The sequence below is a fragment of the Podarcis filfolensis genome, assembly GCF_964270895.1.
Source record: "Podarcis filfolensis genome assembly, chromosome: 4".
Taxonomy (NCBI): domain Eukaryota; kingdom Metazoa; phylum Chordata; class Lepidosauria; order Squamata; family Lacertidae; genus Podarcis; species Podarcis filfolensis.
Window position 1 is genome coordinate 90,002,323 of NC_139607.1, and position 18,108 is coordinate 90,020,430.

The 18,108-nt window shown below is 44.2% G+C and overlaps 1 protein-coding gene across 4 annotated transcripts in view; it reads left to right on the top strand.

Moving 5' to 3' along the window:
* Positions 1-18,108, top strand: part of NOX4 (NADPH oxidase 4) — a 95,721-nt gene that overhangs the window by 59,534 nt on the left and 18,079 nt on the right. For all 4 annotated transcript variants that reach the window (XM_083609926.1, XM_083609927.1, XM_083609924.1 and 1 more), the window contains exon 13: positions 10,949-11,030. In XM_083609926.1, the coding sequence (XP_083466052.1) occupies positions 10,949-11,030 (82 nt within the window). The remainder of the gene's footprint in view (positions 1-10,948; positions 11,031-18,108) is intronic.

Sequence of the window (18,108 nt, forward strand, 5' to 3'; positions counted from 1 at the left end):
GTTGATGTGCATCAGCAGGGTTCCCCCTACTGGTGGTTAACCCTTCCCAGACTTCAAACGGACGGGCTGAAGTCGGATATAGTCAGTTAGGACCAATGCCTAAGCCAATACCGCTCATCACTTGTAACCAATAAAGTTGTGGCCTTATTTAGCCCATTAACCTTAATAATTGTGTCTTTATTTCCACTGGGGGGGGGGAGCGGGAACTCGCCACGCAACAAACAAACAGCGAAACAGGTGTTTTCTTTGCAACTCCTGGTTTGAGGCTTGAGCATTTGCTTTGCATGAAAAAGGTCCCAGGTTCAGCCCTTGGTCTGGGAAAGACTCCTGGCCTGAGTCCCTGGATAGCTGCTGCTGGATAGTGGAGGCAATATTGAGTTAGATGGACGAGTGACCAATGCCCCAGGTTCAGTCCCAGGCATCTCCAGGTGATATCTTGAATTTAAGGAAGAATGGAAGGTGCTTATTGCATATATACAAAAGCAGTGTACACAGGTTAATACATTAGCATGGTTTTAAGATTACTTGTAATTTTGTTTTGAATGGATAACAGGCAGTTTAAATAGGTTTTAAATTTAATAATGGACATGCAGTAAGTTGATAAATAATACAACCAAGGAAGGGACTGGAGGGAAGTCATTTTGTCGTGTCGTGCTTTGTTCTTGTATTGTTGTTTTTGTTATTTTTGGAAAAATAAAAAAAAATGTTATCAAAGGGGAAAAAAGGTAGCAGGTGATATCAAAGGTCTCTGCCAGAGACAAGACAGAGCAGACAAGTCTAGGTTCTTTGGAACGATGGTTTGACTCTGTACAAAGCAGCTTCTGGTTTTCATTTTGCATCTCCTTCCCTAAAACAGCATTCTTGTAGAGGGTTCAGTTTGCCATTTTCGGGTCTTAAGTTTAGTTTTCCACATTTCCACATAAATATGCGATGAGTGCCGCAACCCCAGAGTCGTCCGCAACTGGACTTAACAGTCAGGGGTCCCTTTACCTTGTACCTTTATGTGGTTGTTGTTTTTTAAGTCCTCATGAAAATTCATCAGCATTTTGAATGAGAATTTCTCCTAATACTGGCATTTTTGTAGGCACTCTTGCCTAAAATGCTCATTTTTTGCAAAGCAGTTTTCGCTAATAAGATGTATACTTGCATGCTGTTTTCACTAAGATACGAATTTCTATGCACACTTAACCCTGGTACAGTGGTTCCTCGGGTTAAGTACTTAATTCGTTCCGGAGGTCCGTTCTTAACCTGAAACTGTTCTTAACCTGAGGTATCACTTTAGCTAATGGGGCCTCCCGCAGCAGCCGAGCGATTTCTGTTCTCATCCTGAAGCAAAGTTCTTAACCTGAAGCACTATTTCTGGGTTAGCGGAGTCTGTAACCTGAAGCGTATGTAACCTGAAGCGTATGTAACCCAAGGTACCACTGTATATGCAATTTTGTACCCTCTTCTTGGCCGGCTGGCTGCATTGCAGCATGCAGAGAAGTGCTGATTGCGAAGGATGGCTGCGAATTCCAAAGGATGGCAGTGGGCAGATGGTTTTCAGAAAGTGCAAATTAAATAGGTTCACCTTTAAATGCAAATTGAATCGCCCCTCCCCGCCCCCAATCCCTGTGCTCAGAGAATGAGAAATGTAAGACACACCTATAGCTCAGGTGGATCTGCAAGCAGTGAAGTCTCCCCCCCCCCTCTGTGTGGCAGATGCCTTTTTTGCCTGTTTACACCTGGTGGCCTCATTGTGCCTTTCATGTCCTCATCTTAGACCTTGCCAGCATCCTGAAGGCATGAGCGTGCCACACACTGGTGCCCTTTAGAAATAAGGCATCAGAAGGCAGCCATGCGACAGGAACGGAGAATGGCAGAAGGGTGGGCTTAGTGCTGCTGAATCCAAACATGGAAAAGGTTTGCTGCCAGCTGGGCCACCCCTGCTGCTGATTAATGCCACTGCGCCCCCTGGCACATCTACTAAAGGAGCTCTCCAGGGTGGCACAGTTCTGCTGGGATGCCACAAGATTAGCTGGCATAGCTTTGCATTCCTTTGCAATGGCACTGTGGGAGGACTGAGAAGTTGGGGTTTCCGGCCTCTCAATCACCCCAACTTCTCATATCTATATTAAACCATTTTAACAAAACAAAATGTCAATCAAAATAACCAATTACATTTTCCACCCTTCCCTCCCTCTCCCACTCCCTAAGGATTTCCCTCAGCTCCCCTCTCTGATTTGTTTGCACATTTTATTCTCTGCATGTTAAAAAATTGTACATATCATTGCCTTATCTGTCATATATTCTACTAATAAATTTGTGGGTGTTTATTCAAAACCTGCCAAGGAGTCCAAATCATTTTGTTGGTGTTCTTAGATAGTTTGTAAAAAGTTCCCATTCTTCCTTGAAGTCACGGTTGTCCTTCTCACGTAATTTATATGTCAGCTTTGCCAACTTCGCAGTTTTTCTTGCCATTGTTCTTTCGTTGGGGTTTCCTCATTCTTCCATCCTTCAATCATCCCAACTTCTCGATTATCCCACCCTTTCTTTTTATTCTTTCTTTCTCTTCTTTTTCTCCTTCCTTCCTTCCTTCCTTCCTTCCTTCCTTCCTTCCTTCCTTCCTTTTGTCTCCCTTCTTTGTCCCCGCCCCCCTTTGGAGTCCTATGTCTGGGGTCTTTATAAAGGTCCAAGATCACATACTCCTGGGGGTGGTAGATGGTTGATGGAGAGCACTGGATGGGAGACAGGGAAATGTTGATTTCCCTGTGTGAGAAGCTGGGAGCAGAAAGGAAAGGAGGTGCTACTATCTTCTGTGGGTGGTAAGGGCTAAGAAGTCCCTTTAAGAGAGGACTCTCTATGCTACTTGGTGTATTTGTGTTTTTTTGTACAGTGGTACCTCAGGTTAAGTACTTAATTCATTCTGGAGGTCCGTACTTAACCTGAAACTGTTCTTAACCTCAAGCACCACTTTAGCTAAAGGGGCCTCCTGCTGCTGCTGCGCCGCTGGAGCACGATTTCTGTTCTCATCCTGAAGCAAAGTTCTTAACCTGAAGTTTCTGGGTTAGCGGAGTCTGTAACCTGAAGCGTATGTAACCTGAAGCGTATGTAACCCGAGGTACCACTGTATTTATTTGTATTTTGTGGTAGCTGTTAGCTTATTATTATATTATTAAAAACTTAAATAAAAATCTTATTACAAAATAAAATAGAAGCTGGGTTTTCCAAGCATGGGGCAACTCTTTAAAATGGCCTCTCCTTGTGATGGCTTCCTTGGTCACAAGTTATGGTCCCTGCAAAAAAATTCTCATGTCTTCCACTTCAACCATGGTTCCAGGCCCCAATAGATATCCCCCTATGTGTAAAGTGTTGGTGCATTAACATTCTCTCAGCAACCCTTCACAGTGGTGGTCCTCTGCCCTGATAAGGTGCAGTGGCCATTGGTTGGGAGAGGTTTGTGCTTTGGCTGATGGGAGTTGTAGTTCAGTTGCACTGGGCAGGTCAAACGTCCTGCACACCTCTGCTAGGGGAAGGGCCAAAGCTCTATGGTGTCAGTGTTTCTCAAACTTGGGTCCCCAGCTGTTGTTAGACTACCACTCCCATCATCCCTAGCTAGCAGGACCAGTGGTCAGTGATGATGGGAGTTGTAGTCCAACAACAACAGCTGTTTTCCCAGTAGTAACGTATGGAAGTGAGAGCTGGACCATAAAGAATTGATGCTTTTGAATTATGGTGCTGGAGGAGACTCTTGAGAGCCCCATGGACTGCAAGAAGATCAAACCTCTCCATTCTGAAGGAATTCAGCCCTGAGTGCTCACTGGAAGGACAGATCCTGAAGCTGAGGCTCCAATACTTTGGCCACCTCATGAGAAGAGAAGAGTCCCTGGAAAAGACCCTGGTGTTGGGAAAGATTGGGGACACAAGGAGAAGTGGACGACAGAGGACGAGATGGTTGGATGGTGTTCTCGAAGCTACCAACATGAGTTTGACCAAACTGCGGGAGGCAGTGGAAGACAGGAGTGCCTGGCGTGCTCTGGTCCATGGGATCACGAAGAGTCAGACACGACTAAACAACAACAACAACAGGTTCTGCTTTGCCTGCAGAAGCTTCCCCTCACTGCTCCTCGTAACTGTCCTGGATAGTACTAGCTACCTCCAAAATAGAGGAAGGAATTGGGGAATGTGGCATGCCTCTTGACTTTGTGCTAGATTGGTCAGCTAGTTGCCATCTACCTTGTCTCCATCTGGTTTTGTTCCTTCACTGATCCTGCCCTGGTTTCCAGTGGGCTTCTTCCAAGGTGTGCACTCAAAAGCAATTATCTTTTTAAAAAGGAACGCAATTCTCTGTGCCAGCCACAACATAAATCCCAAACGCACTTCTTTCATGGGAATAGATGCTGTTTTGTGCTTACAACACAAGATGCAAGCCCCAGAGGTATGCAAATCTCTGCTTGGCCTCATGCCCACTCACAGATCTGTAGCCGCTGTGTAGGGAATTTCTAAGAAAGCCATGCAGCCAAACTCACGTTAGTAGCTTTGAGAACACTGTCCAACCATCCCTTCCTCTGTTGTCCCCTTCTTGAAGGAGCAGGTTCCGTCCCTTAACCACATGTGAAGAAGTACTTTTTTATCTGTCTTGACTCTTCATATATATATATACACACACACACACACACACACACACACACACATACATACCGTTTTTTAAATAGTATCCTTATACAATTAAATCATTTTCAATTTTTTATACACCTGAGATTACTTGAATCACCTGATTCCCCCCCGCCCGGTTTCCAATGTTTCTCTATTTCGTTCTACTGCATCTAATTACATTTTTCAAATTTGATTTATATCCATTTTAAACTTTAGCCTTATCACATTATATGTGCTATAACAATCCTGCTAACGTTTTTAAATTTCTACGGTGATCTTTAAGGTACTGTATAATTTTTTCCCACTCTTTACGAAATTTCTTGCCATCTTGGTGTCTGATCTTCATGGTCATTTTTGCCATTTTGGCATAGTCCACCGTCTTGGTTATCCATTCTTCTTTTGCTGGGACTTTCTCTTCCTTCCATTTCTGGGCGGAAAGCATTCTTGCGGCTGTCGACGCATACATAAATAATCTTTTCAAGATGAAATAGCAAAAGACTGCCTTAACTCTTCCAATATCCAGCTTCCTTGGATGGCCCCGGTTTCTACTATTATGAGAGGAGAAAAACTTTTCGCTATCTATGATGGACAGCCTCCTCAATGAGGGGAATCAGCCGAGGTAATTCATCCAAGGGCTCTTCTCCCTATACAGAACATTTCCTGCTTCTCTTGCTCCGAGGGGGCTGGGAGAAGATTCGTTCTGTTTTGTTTTCTTTGTTAGGAGAAAGGGTTTCCCACAACAAATGATTCTCAAGGATTTCAGCATTGCACTCCAGTCAGCTGTTAGCAGGAAATGGAACCTCCAAAGAGACCAGGTCTTGGGAAAATGCATCAGAATCCATCCCAGCAGACTCTCCAAGTTAACGTGAACAGGAAGTTTAATTAGAATCCAGCTGGGGTCTGATGGTTGTACACACTGCCCTGTTCACTTCAAAGCAGCTGCTGAATGAAAGCATTTACAGAGAGACTTTTCAGTGTTTTCAGCCAGACAGGTCCACTGAACAGCAAATGGGAGCCTTCCTCTTCCTCAAAGGCTTCTTGCAGCTTGAACTGTGCCTAGAAAGCATGGTTCTCTGCGGGTTTTCCTCTTGCCCCACTCCTTCCCAAGGGAAAACCCATTCTTTGGTGATGAATCGGAACAGAGGGAAATCCGGGGAAAACTCAAATCGCTGTTTACTCCAATCTAGCAAATAATAAAATTATTGAGTGTTGAGGAGCTGTTTTCCCCTGGGGGGAATTCAACAGGACAAGGGGAATTGGGGATAAGCCCTCGGATATCTGTCTTATCCACTCTATTTCTCCATCCTTCTTCCGCTAAATATCAGACTGCCTATCTCAAAACACAAACGGGAAGAAGTCATGCAAGATTCTCCCCCTCCCTCTGCCGCTCGCTCCGATTTGAAGCTGCAATCCAGGAAGATGAAACTGAAGGAGTTTTCGAAGTGCTTTGGGTGGTGTGTGTGTGTGTTTCAGCTCAGGGAATTGCTCAGAGAAAATTGACTCGAGGCTGTGTGCTGATCAGCTGCAAAGCTGTGGATCCTAGCTGGTGTCTGCAAGGTCTCCAGTTTTAATAGCGTGACTCTAGAGTAAGCGATTTGGGAATTTGCACCTAATGTTTCTTTTCCATTCGTTACACAGGTGGCTGTTTTTATTTTGGTGAAAGGGTTGCATCACCACGGCATAGAAACCCAGAGACAGAAACATTCAAGAACACACACACACACACAGGAATTTGTTCTTGCAAAAGAAGTCTGCATGGCCACCAATTTGGATGGCTTTAGAAGAGAATTAGGCAAATCAGTGGAGGATAAGGCTAACTATGATGGCTATTTTCTATTTCCACTCTCAGTGGCAACAGGTCTCTGAACAGCAGTTGTGGAAAATCATAGGTGGACAGAAAGGTGTTCTGCTTGCAAGTTTCCCGTGGACATCTGCTTGTGAGAACCGAAGGCTAATGAAAAAAACCTTACAGCTAGAAGTGTCTAAGGGCCAAAGTTCTCAAGACTGCTAATTTGCCATTTGGTTTAATTTTATTTTATATATAAATTGCTCAGGAGTGTCAGGTACCCCAAGTCTATGGGCGTGTCTGGATTTAGTGTGGCTCAAAATTGTTTTTTAAACATTATTTTTTCCTGTAAATATTCAGATCAGCAGAAGTTGTGGCGAGGGGGAGAGTATTTTTTTCACCAGTATGGCTCTGAGCTGGGAGGGGAGGGAGACTGCCCCCTCTTCTCTACGCATTTAAGGCAGCTTTCTACCCATTCGTAGACGTTACCCTTACCGCTGGCTTTTGTGGCTGAAGGAGAAGAATAGAATAAAATGCTTGAGCAGCAATTTACCACCTCAGGTGTAGGGGTGTAGCTGCATGAAGGCCCTCCAAATGTTGATGAACTACAACTCCCATCAACCCTGATCATTGGTGATGCTGCTTGGGGCTGATGGAGCTCTTAAGTCCATCAATATCTGGAGGGCCACAGGTTCCTCACCACTGGTCTACTGTGGCCAGGAGCAAATCCTCAAGGCCTGGAGTCCTGTTAGAGGTTGAAGCTGGCACTGTCTGCATGCTCTCGACCCCTGAGCAATGGTCTCTCCTCAGTGGAGGCAGCAGAAGGTGCCTCCATGATCAGGAGAAGGAGGAGGAGGAATCTGGTGGTCTACACAGATATAGACCTATTCAAGTTGACAAGCCAGTTCCTGACCATACGGCACCCTTCAGCCCTGATGCATTTTTCGGTGGCATTTTGGCCTCCTCTAAACAGCGCTGTGTTTGTCTCTCTTCTGGAACATTTTCAGCACCGGTAACCAAAAAAAGCAAGGATTAATTGTGTATGAAGTGCAGCTGTTTAGGCCTGCTGCCCCAGGAGGAAGGTTTCTCCATTCACCAGGAACAGGAGAAAGAGAGAGAGAAGAGAATTTGTTTCGTGAGGCTTTGTGGCTTCATGTTCTAACTCCCTAGGAATGCTTTTGTCTTTCCAAGTGGTTTTCTTCGCCCAGCTCCTTAAAGGAAGCTAGGGATGTTTGTAGCATCAGTGGGTCCCCTGCTACCACCTCCCCTCATAGGAGGTGATCACACAGCAGAACTTTTAACCCTTGAGTGTTAGGAACTCGTAAGATAATTTGCGTGTCGAGGTCCTCCAAGCCACCCCCAAATAATTCACACTTCACACATAATTTTTGTTTAAGGTTTTTGGCATAATTTTGGCCACAACTTTATTAAAATACATAAATGTGAGTGGTTGCTTAGGCATTGGTTATGACTATCTGTCCCCACACCCAGGGACAGAACTGACTTCCGGATTCCAGCGAAAGACAGTAAGGGAAAACAATACTGGGGAGAGCATGGAGCCGCGCAACAGACCCTCACACCCCCTTCCGCATGCTCCCGGGGGCTTGTGCAGCTCTAAGCCCTCTTCAGGGGTACGGACAAAAGAATGGCAAGCCCCTGGATTCCTTTAACGGAAGTCCCTTTCTGCAGCAGCATTGGAGGGGCAGGCACCGCCAATCCTTACCCCTCCCCCAACCAATTTTTTAACCAATCCCTAACCGCAACCTTACAAGCTGTGACGATCTGCTACGCAGTAGGCAAAAACCAAATGGCACCAGCCAATCAGCCAATTGGACAAAATTCCTACCAGGCCCCTGCCCCAAAAGCAGGCATAGCAAGGTCAACCAAGATCCCTAAATTAGGGAGGGTGGGCGGGTGATCTGATGCACACAGCAAAAGAGCCTAGTCAGTGCTGTGTGACTTCACTTTATAACCTTTGGTCCAACACCCTAAATTGCAACACCAAAATTTGCCCAACAACAAACCCAACCGCCCAATCACTCTGGATGGTCATCCAAACTAACCCGCCCAGCAACAGAGGGGGGGCCTGCCAGACCCCACCACAACATGTGCTCTCTATGAATGAGAACACGCTTTGGCATCAAACTAAGCCCATTGCTCCTGAACTAAATAATGCTCTCTTTCTCTCTCTGGCTGCATGAACACCATACAGTTAAAGCACATTGACTCCTGGGGAAGGAAAGTTTACCCAGCAAAAACCCACTAAGTTCACCAAGCCCTTGGTAGGCTGGTTTTGGCTTGCAAAAACGCACAACCGCTCTCCACATGTGGTGGGCTGGATGAAGGCCAATCAATTGTACAAGAATCCTGGGGAAATGGAGGTTCTTTGGGTAGGTGTGTCTGCAAGATAGACAAGTTGCCTGTTCTGAATGGGGTTGCTCTCCTTCTGAAGGTGCAAGCGTGTGGTTTGGGGGTACTTCTGAATACTGGTCTTTGTTACTGGTGGCCCAAGTGTCCTCTGTGGCAAGCAGTGCCGTTTCCTAGCTTCTGTTTCTTCAGCTACAGCAGTTCCTGAACAGGAACAGCCTGGCTGCTGTAAAAGCTTTGCCATTGTTTACTGAGATTTTGGTTAAAACAAAAAAAAATTTTTCCTTCCAGTAGCACCTTAAAGACCAACTAAGTTAGTTCTTGGTATGAGCTTTCGTGTGCATGCACACTTCTTCAGATACCCTGAAACAGAAGTTGCCAGATCCTTCTATATAGTGAGAAGGTGGGGAGGGGTATTACTCAGAAGGGTGGTGGGAATGGGTGATTGGCAGATAGCTGTGATGAGCCTGTTGACGACTCTTAACGACTGCAATAGGTCTTACAGGAAAAAGCAAGGGGTGAGAAGGTGAAAAATGGCTTTGTCATGTATAATGAGATAAGAATCCAATGTCTTTGTTCAGACCAGGTCTCTCCATGGTTTTAAGTTTGGTAATGAGTTGCAATTCAGCAGCTTCTCTTTCCAGTCTATTTCTGAAATTCCTTTGTAGTAAAACAGCTACTTTGAGATCTTGTATAGAATGTCCTGGGAGATTGAAGTGTTCTCCTACTGGTTTCTCTGTCTTGTGATTCTTGATGTCCGATTTATGTCCGTTTATTCTTTGGCGTAAGGTTTGGCCTGTTTGTCCAATATAGAGAGCTGAAGGACACTGTTGGCATTCGTCTAACATTGTATATGCCATCAAATGCCATTTTAGCCATTCCCACCACCCTTCTGAGTAATACCCCTCCCCACCTTCTCACTATATAGAAGGATCTGGCAACTTCTGTTTCAGGGTATCTGAAGAAGTGTGCATGCACACGAAAGCTCATACCAAGAACTAACTTAGTTGGTCTTTAAGGTGCTACTGGAAGGGGAAAAAAAAATTTGTTTTGACTATGGCAGACCAACACGGCTACCTATCTGTAACTGAGATTTTGGTTGGTATTGCCCAACTGTGGATTTTTGTGTTTTTCTTCTTCTTATGTACCGGCATGCAGGCCTAGGGTGTCGTCCAAGAAATTAATCTCATTGACACAAGGAATTATGCTTCCTCAACACAACTTCCCCATCCCCCTCTCTGGAGCAGGGTTTTTTTAAAATCATTTTTATTTGGTTTTACGAATACAGTGGTACCTTGGTTTAAGAACAGCTTAGTTTATGAACAACTTGGATTAAGAACACTGCAAAACACCCAGAAGTAGGTGTTTTGGTTTGTGAACTTTGCCTTGGAAGCAGAACATGTTTCACTTCCTGTTGAGTGTGTTCCATTTGTAAATTGAGTCCCACGCTGCTATGGGAAAGCACGCCTTGGTTTAAGAACGCTTTGGTTTAAGAATGGACTTACAGAGTTATAAACAAAGAATTGAAAATTATATCCACATAGAGAAATTCCTCCGAATCTCCAGACTTCCCCCCCACCCCCTCCATGGGGTCCCATTTTCAACATTTAATACTACATATTCTTCCATGCTCCAATTTTTATATCAAGCCGTATTATTCATGGTTATTGTTACACTACGTGCGAAATCAAACTCCTGCTAATGTTTTCATCTGCTTACAGTAGTCTCCTAAATAACTTATAATCCCCCCCATTCTTTTATAATGTTTTCTGTCCTCTTGGTTTCTGAGTTTTCCAGTCAGCTTTGCCATTTTGGCATAGTCCATCAGCTTGGTTTGCCATTCCTCTCTGGTAGGGACTTTATCTTCTTTCCATCTCTGGGCTAGTAGCATCTGTGTTGCACAGTCTTTTCTGTTGCAAAAGTCTTTTCTGTTCACTTGGGATCTTGGTACCTATAATTCCTAAAAGAAAAGCTTCTGGTTTCTTAACAAAGTTATTTTAAGCATTTTTTTTTTCATTTCATTATATATCATCTCCCAGAAAGCTTTTATTACCTTACAAGTCCACCACATATGATAAAAGCCTTGCACCGATGCAGTTGGGCTAGTTGGATTCTGCAACAAAAGGCTGCATCATTTTTGTTGTTATTGCTGTTTTACAGAGAGATTTCGGGACCTGCTGTTCCTCCATTCCACTTGGGATGCTGAGATCCTGCCGGTCTTCCAGCAGAGGCGTTATCCTAAGTAAGTAAATGTTACCTTCTCCTTGGGAAGAATTAGATAAGAAAAAAAGGTAAGTTTCGTCCTGTGGTTTCGCATGCCGCAAAAGAGATGAGTATCTGCACTCCCAGACTGATGGATAAGCCACTGATCTCAGTGTCTGGGCTGCATCTTGCTTTCCTAGATGTTGTGCATCGACACAAGGAAGGGTCCAGTTAGGTTAATCCCTCTGTGTATCTTTTGGTATTCCTTCTCTCGTGATGACAGGCGCACCTGGATTTTTAACAAGGCATCCTAGGTAGGTGCCACGCACACCCACACGTCACCGCCTGCTACAACCATTGAAGCATGCAAACCGACTGAATCAGGAACCTGGTTTTTGTGGCAGCCAAATCGTAAACAGAGGCACCTTCTAATGAGAGCTTGCTTGTTTTCAGAAGAAAGAGAGGTAAGACAGAGACAGATGAGAGCGCATCCATAATTAGAAGGCGCCCATCAGAATCAGATGCCACTTTCATTGTTAATTAACAAGCTGTCCATCATTATCAAGGGCTGTGTGGGAGGGGGCTTGCATGCCACAAAGATCTTGAGATTTTTTCCTATCATGCAAGTCGTGCAAAATGTCTTTGGGTCTGTCAATGATGGAGGTTTGGTTGTGACCTCAACACAGCAGTATCCCAAAATGGGGTGGTTTTTACTTTTTTCCCATACAGAAATACATCCTTTGAGGAACGGGGGCTAAATCTGCCCCCTGCCCCTGGCGACCTATAGCCTTTGAGAAGGAAGCCTCATCTTATCTGCATAGCTCCACTTCCTCATCTGCATAACCCCATTCCAGGTTCTGCACTTGGGACTCAGCTACACTAGTAAAAAAACACCATTGTTTTCAATGCATTATAAACATGCAGCACCAGATGGCGCTGTAGAGCACAAAACTTTTTAATGTGATTTTACATAACGTTTTTCTCTCTTTTGTTACGACGATTTAATTTATGACTTATTTCTAGCATTTTTTTTCCTGTGTGAAGATCCACCCTCTGTCATGCTTGAGACCTGGCTTTCTGTATACCTACTCTGTATTTCAATTCCAAACGATATCTTTGAGTGCTGCCCCTTAGGTAGCCAAAATGGCAACAACCATGCTTACTAAGAGGTAGCACAGATATGGGGTAACAGGGCCTTGCTTTTCTTGTGTCTTCTCTTGTTGTACTTGGTCTACATCGATCTGTCTAGTTATCTAGTTGGAGGCAACCAACATTTTTGGGCTGACGGATCTATCTGGAATTTTGTGAAAGTGCCGTGTGATCTAGTTGCAAGATGGCTGCCATGGGAGTGTGACATAGCACAAAATGGCTGCCACACCTAAAAGACCTGAAAAAGAGATAGGACCCCAAAATGGTCTTTCAGCGCCTCTCCTCAGCTACACTGTCTCTCAGAGAGAAGCTCTTTGCACCTCTCCTGTGTTTAGAACAGAAAGGAGGGAAGGAAGGAAGGTATCTATTACTGCCATTCAATGATATTTAGCCATGTTTGTGGGTTGGGTGTTCAATGAAGGAGAGGTTGAGCCACTGCAAGCAGGAAGTGAGCCTGGAACAGCAAAGAGTTCCTCATGCATTTTATAGAATATATAGTGCTGATAAACATTTACTAGAATTGTGACTTCAGTCCTATGCATGCTGAAGAGGAAGTTCTCTTGAACCAAGTAAGTGGACATAGAACGGTTCTGCTTGTCTGATGATGTTGTTTTTAGTATCATCATCATCTGTATGGTTTCATGTAGTTAGTATGCTTTACGATACGATACAATACGATACGATAATCTGTACTGTCATTGTCCCATACAGAACAACGAAATTGAAAAATCTACATAAGACATTCAAAACCCAGCAAGCCTGCTATCCCAGCTATCCCAACCTGGTTAGCCCCCTAAAAACTCTGCTACCCCATTTTTAAATACAATATACTCCCATACAAACTCCTTACAATGTGTTTAAAACCAAAATCGCATTTTCAACTGCATTGCATTTGTCCTCACAGCAGCCTTTATTGCTGCTAGTCTACTGTGTGAATATTTCTTTTTTTCGCATCTTGAGTTTAGCTAAAATACACTGAGGTTGGATTTTTTTAAAAAATGAAGAAATGAAGAAAGCTGAAAGGGGAAGGAAGAGGGCATTTTTGATTTTGATGATAGATATAGATGATAGATAGATAGATAGATGGATGATCAATAGATGGATGATCAATAGATGGATGATAGATAGATGATAGAGATAGATAGATGATAGATGATAGACAGATGATATAGATAGATAGATAGATAGATAGATAGATAGAGATAGATAGATAGATAGATGATAGATAGATGATAGATAATAGATAGATGGATGATAGATAGATGACGATAGATAGATAGATGATAGATAGATAGATGACGATAGATAGATGATAGAGATAGATAGATAGATAGATAGATGATAGATAGATAGATGATGGATGATAGATGATAGTTAGATGACGATAGATAGATAGATAGATAGATAGATAGATGATAGAGAGATAGATAATAGAGATAGATAGATGATAGATAGATGATAGATAGATAGATAGATGCAGATAGATATAGATGATAGATAGATAGCCTGTCCTTGATGACCTCCAGGGAGGTGGAAATCTTCCTAACCGAATAATTGGTTCCATTGTCAGATGGCTCCTACCATCGATACATTTCCTCTAATGTTCAACCAAGATCTAGCCTTCTGTAAGTTAAGTCCATTAGATCTGGGGCTATGGGGGACTAATCTTTGCGGCTGTCCTCGAAGTTTTGGAAAAGTGTGATCATGTCCATCTGCATTCTTCTCTCCTTGCGGTGTTCGGGGAAAGAGGGAGGGCTCTGATTCCAAGCTAGAAAGGAACTCTGCTTGAAAATGCTGCTCAGTTTGTAACCTAGCCGAGCTTTGCAAGCTGGGCAAGTTTGCATTTCAAGCCAGGTAATTACAAACCTCTGTGACACCTTTCAGCCAGAGTTTTAAGATGATGCAAATTTGTGACAGTCCACCTGCATGAGTAACATTTCACTGGTGCTAATCAACCAAAGTTGAATTTTCCCAGTGGGTTTGCAAGTGTCAATCTGGTTTCGTGAGTAGTTCGGTGCGCCGGAAAAAAGTAGACCTAATTTGAATAAAGAAAAAGCTTGGGGATTTTGGAATGGCATGCAAAGTAGCATTGGCCTATGAAACAGCAAAATAAGAGAATATTAAGTTGCTCTTAGGGACACGGGTGGCGCTGTGGTCTAAACCACAGAGCCTAGGGCTTGCTGATCGGAAGGTCGGCAGTTTGAATCTCTGCGACGAGGTGAGCTCCCATTGCTTGGTCCCTGCTCCTGCCAACATAGCAGTTCAAAAGCACATCAAAGTGCAAGTAGATAAATAGGGGTACTGCTCCGGTGGGAAGGTAAATGGCGTTTCTGTGTGCTGCTCTTGTTCGCCAGAAGTGGCTTAGTCACGCTGGCCACATGACCCAGAAGCTGTATGACGGCTCCCTAGGCCAATAAAGCGAGATGAATGCCGCAACCCCAGAGTCGTCCGCGACTGGACCTAACGGTCAGGGGTCCCTTTACCTTTACCTTTAAGTTGCTATTGTGCCTTTAGCAGCAAATTGATGTGTATAGAAAAGGCACAGCAGTGGTAGCAGTTGAAAAGCTGGCAACGCTAAAGCAGTCTTGTGAAGGGGTCAATGTGTGTTCATTTGCAATGCAAAAAATGAATGGATCGAGACAGATCAAGCTTAGATGCATAGCCAATGATCCGGAAGCATGTTGAACCATTCATATGACACTCTCAGTGTGTTCAAATTCATTGAAAATACCAACATAGGCCAATGTAGGGTGGGGCAGAGATCCCTTATGAATGCATTCACCTTCCAGATATTCAGAAATTGCTTTGCTCATTTGCCCCACCCTCAAAAAACTTTTTTTTTTTTTAAAGAAGAAATGGCAGCTCATTTTTACTGGTGAATTTCAATGGAGTGCCACCCTCCAAATCTATCCCTGTGTGTGTGTTTTTAGAAAAATCAGAGTTGTGGTGTGTGTGTATTTATCATATAATTAGTTGCAAGGAACAGTTTCCCACTGTTACTGCTTGAGGTCTTGTGTCTCCTGGCAGCTAATGCCAAGATCTGCTTAACGTTTTCAACTCCTTGTTCATTTCCCCAGAATCAGTGGGTACTCTCCCTCTCTTAAAACCACAAACTCTTTGAACCACCATCTCATGCTGCTTAGATTATTGAGCTGTAGCACTCTTTGAAATGATAATGGTCCTTCATTATAGCTCCGCAACAGGATTGGCTGAAACGGTGCCCTTCTCAGAGAAGAATAAGGACTGGTTGCTTTCCCTTTCCTTTCTTTTGCTTCGTTTTGTTCTGTGTTTTCCACACAGGGAGAGTCAGCCACACTTTGGCAGCTCATTAAAAGAGAAATCTTTATATATGTTATTTTGAGCCATTGGCTGCCGTTTATAATATAATTAATCTTTTGCGATAAATTGTATGCTCATTACAGGAAATGGTTCGTTGGCATCACAGCTCATTAGCAAACAAGCTGAGGACTATATATAAATACACCCTATAGAGCAGGGGTCAGCAGCCTTTTTCAGCTGTGGGCCGGTCCACCGTCGCTCAGACCATGTGGTGGGCCAGACTATATTTTGGGAAAAAATAATTCCTATGCCCCACAAATAACCCAGAGATGCATTTTACATAAAAGGACACATTCTACTCATGTAAAAACATGCTGATTCCTGGACCGTCCACAGGCCGGATTGAGAAGGTGATTGGGCCGCATTTGGCCCACGGGCCTTAGGTTGCCTACCCCTGCTGTAGAGAGAGGGAGAGAGTCTACAAACACACACATGCTAACATCGAAGAAATTTATGAAACCTATGAAAAACAGACTTTGAATTAAAAATTAGGGCTGAGCTGAAAGTTGCTTTTGTTTTAATTTATTACCTGCCCTTCACTCTAAAGTCCCAGGGAAGTATTAGTATACAATACTAAAAGCAGCTTAAGACAATCACAGAAATAATGTGGGTCCTGAAAATATACAATTCAAGTGCGTCCTCAGCATTCTCCAAAATAATGGAAGTGACAGACACAACTCTGTGGGGAGGGAGATCCACAATTTAAGGATATGTAAGTACCCCCCCCCCCGGGACGTGGGTGGCGCTGTGGGTTAAACCACAGAGCCTAGGACTTGCCAATCAGAAGGTCGGCGATTTGAATCCCCACGATGGGGTGAGCTCCCGTTGCTCGGTCCCATCTCCTGCCAACCTAGCAGTTCAAAAGCACGTCAAAGTGCAAATATATAAATAGGTACCACTCCGGCGGGAAGGTAAACGGCGTTTCCGTGCACTGCTCTGGTTCGCCAGAAGCGGCTTAGTCATGCTGGCCACATGACCCGGAAGCTGTACGCCGGCTCCGTCAGCCAATAAAGCGAGATGAGCGCCGCAACCCCAGAGTCATCCACGACTGGACCTAATGGTCAGGGGTCCCTTTACCTTTTAAGTACCCCCCCCCAATACTCTGCCAGGGCCACTTGTTTTGCCAAGGGCAGTGGGGGTTTTTATGGATTTGACTCTGGAAATGTTTAATAAAGAAGTTCCCAGGCTTCTTTGGGTAGAAGCTGATTAAAGTGGTATGATACTTCATTCAATGTACAGTGCAGACACTTACAATGCGACATTGGTCTTCGCACCTAAGATCAATGTTTTTTCATCCTCTTCTTTTCTTTCCCCCTCTTTTCTAACTTCTTCTCTCTCTTTTTTGAGCAGAGAACACAGATTGAAAACCAGATCTGACATGACTCAATATCCTTTCTCATTTCGGAGATAGCTGCCATTTTGAAAATAACACCAAAAAAGAGCACTTCAAATATACAGCGAGTGATCTGAAAGTGTTGACATCAGCCATAAAAAAAAAAAAAGGTTTCGAAAAGGAGAGGGAGATGTTCATTTATCAAGCTGTCAGACTCTGACGCTCAGCGATTCGTGTAGAGGTGCCAGTTTAGCTACGGACTACGAGAAGTCTCGCTCTACTTTTGTTAAAGCTAGATCTCTGTGACATCCTGACTATGCACAAATGTGTGCGTCGTCTTCAAGCTGCATGCTCTCATCCAGGTCTAGTGCAATCTTTCCAACTAAATGAGGTCTAGCCTCATGGCCTAGACTTGGAGAATTATGTGTTCATTGTTTTATGTGGAACAGAGGGTAAAGGATACAGCACCATTGACTACACCTGCAGAATTGCTCCCGTGCTTAGGCAGCAAACCTATGAACAGCAGCAGATGCTATGCCAGAGCCAGGACTGGGGTGGAACAGGCACTCTGAGGAACGTCTTGAGACCGAAGGGAGCATAATTCATGGCCTCTCTGTGTAGTCTGTTGATGTAAATAAAAGAACTGAAAGAAGCTCTCCACTTCTCTGATTTCACTCGGCACTCAGCCTGTGAGTTGGGACAGGTGGCAGCGGCAGCGGGTGAAGGGTTAATTGGCACAAGCAGAACCATCCTCCCATACATTTGTCAGACTTCCCTTCACAAGTCCTCTCAGCTAGTGGGCACCACTGCCTCCTGTGCCACTCAATTCCATCCATTAATTAAGTCTTGCCACTGACAAAACGAGGAGCTCCCAGAACCCACAGACTTCCCATCCCTGTGCAAATGTGATCTCTCTTCAGAAACTCTTGCAGACCTGCAAGTGCAGTGCTGCAACACACTTTGCACAATAGAGACATTGCAGAAATTACAAAACGCTGGTGGCCTTTGAGTGCAGACGAGGAACATGGTCTGGTTGGGGCGTGAGGCTTATTTGGAATACCTGCTTAGGGCTGTTTTCTAGCCTGGTAGGGAAAGCCGATGTGGTGTCCCCAGGATATCACTGGAGTCTTGTGCCCCACGAACATTGGTGCTATTGCCTGGGGCTTTTGGGAGTTCCAGTCCAGCCACATCTGAAGGGCGCAATCTCAGCTGCCCTGGCTTTACAGCATCTTCTTGTGGGTGAGAATGCTCCAAGCCTCATTTTCAGGAACCTTTCTCAGTGAGGTACGTTGTCGGT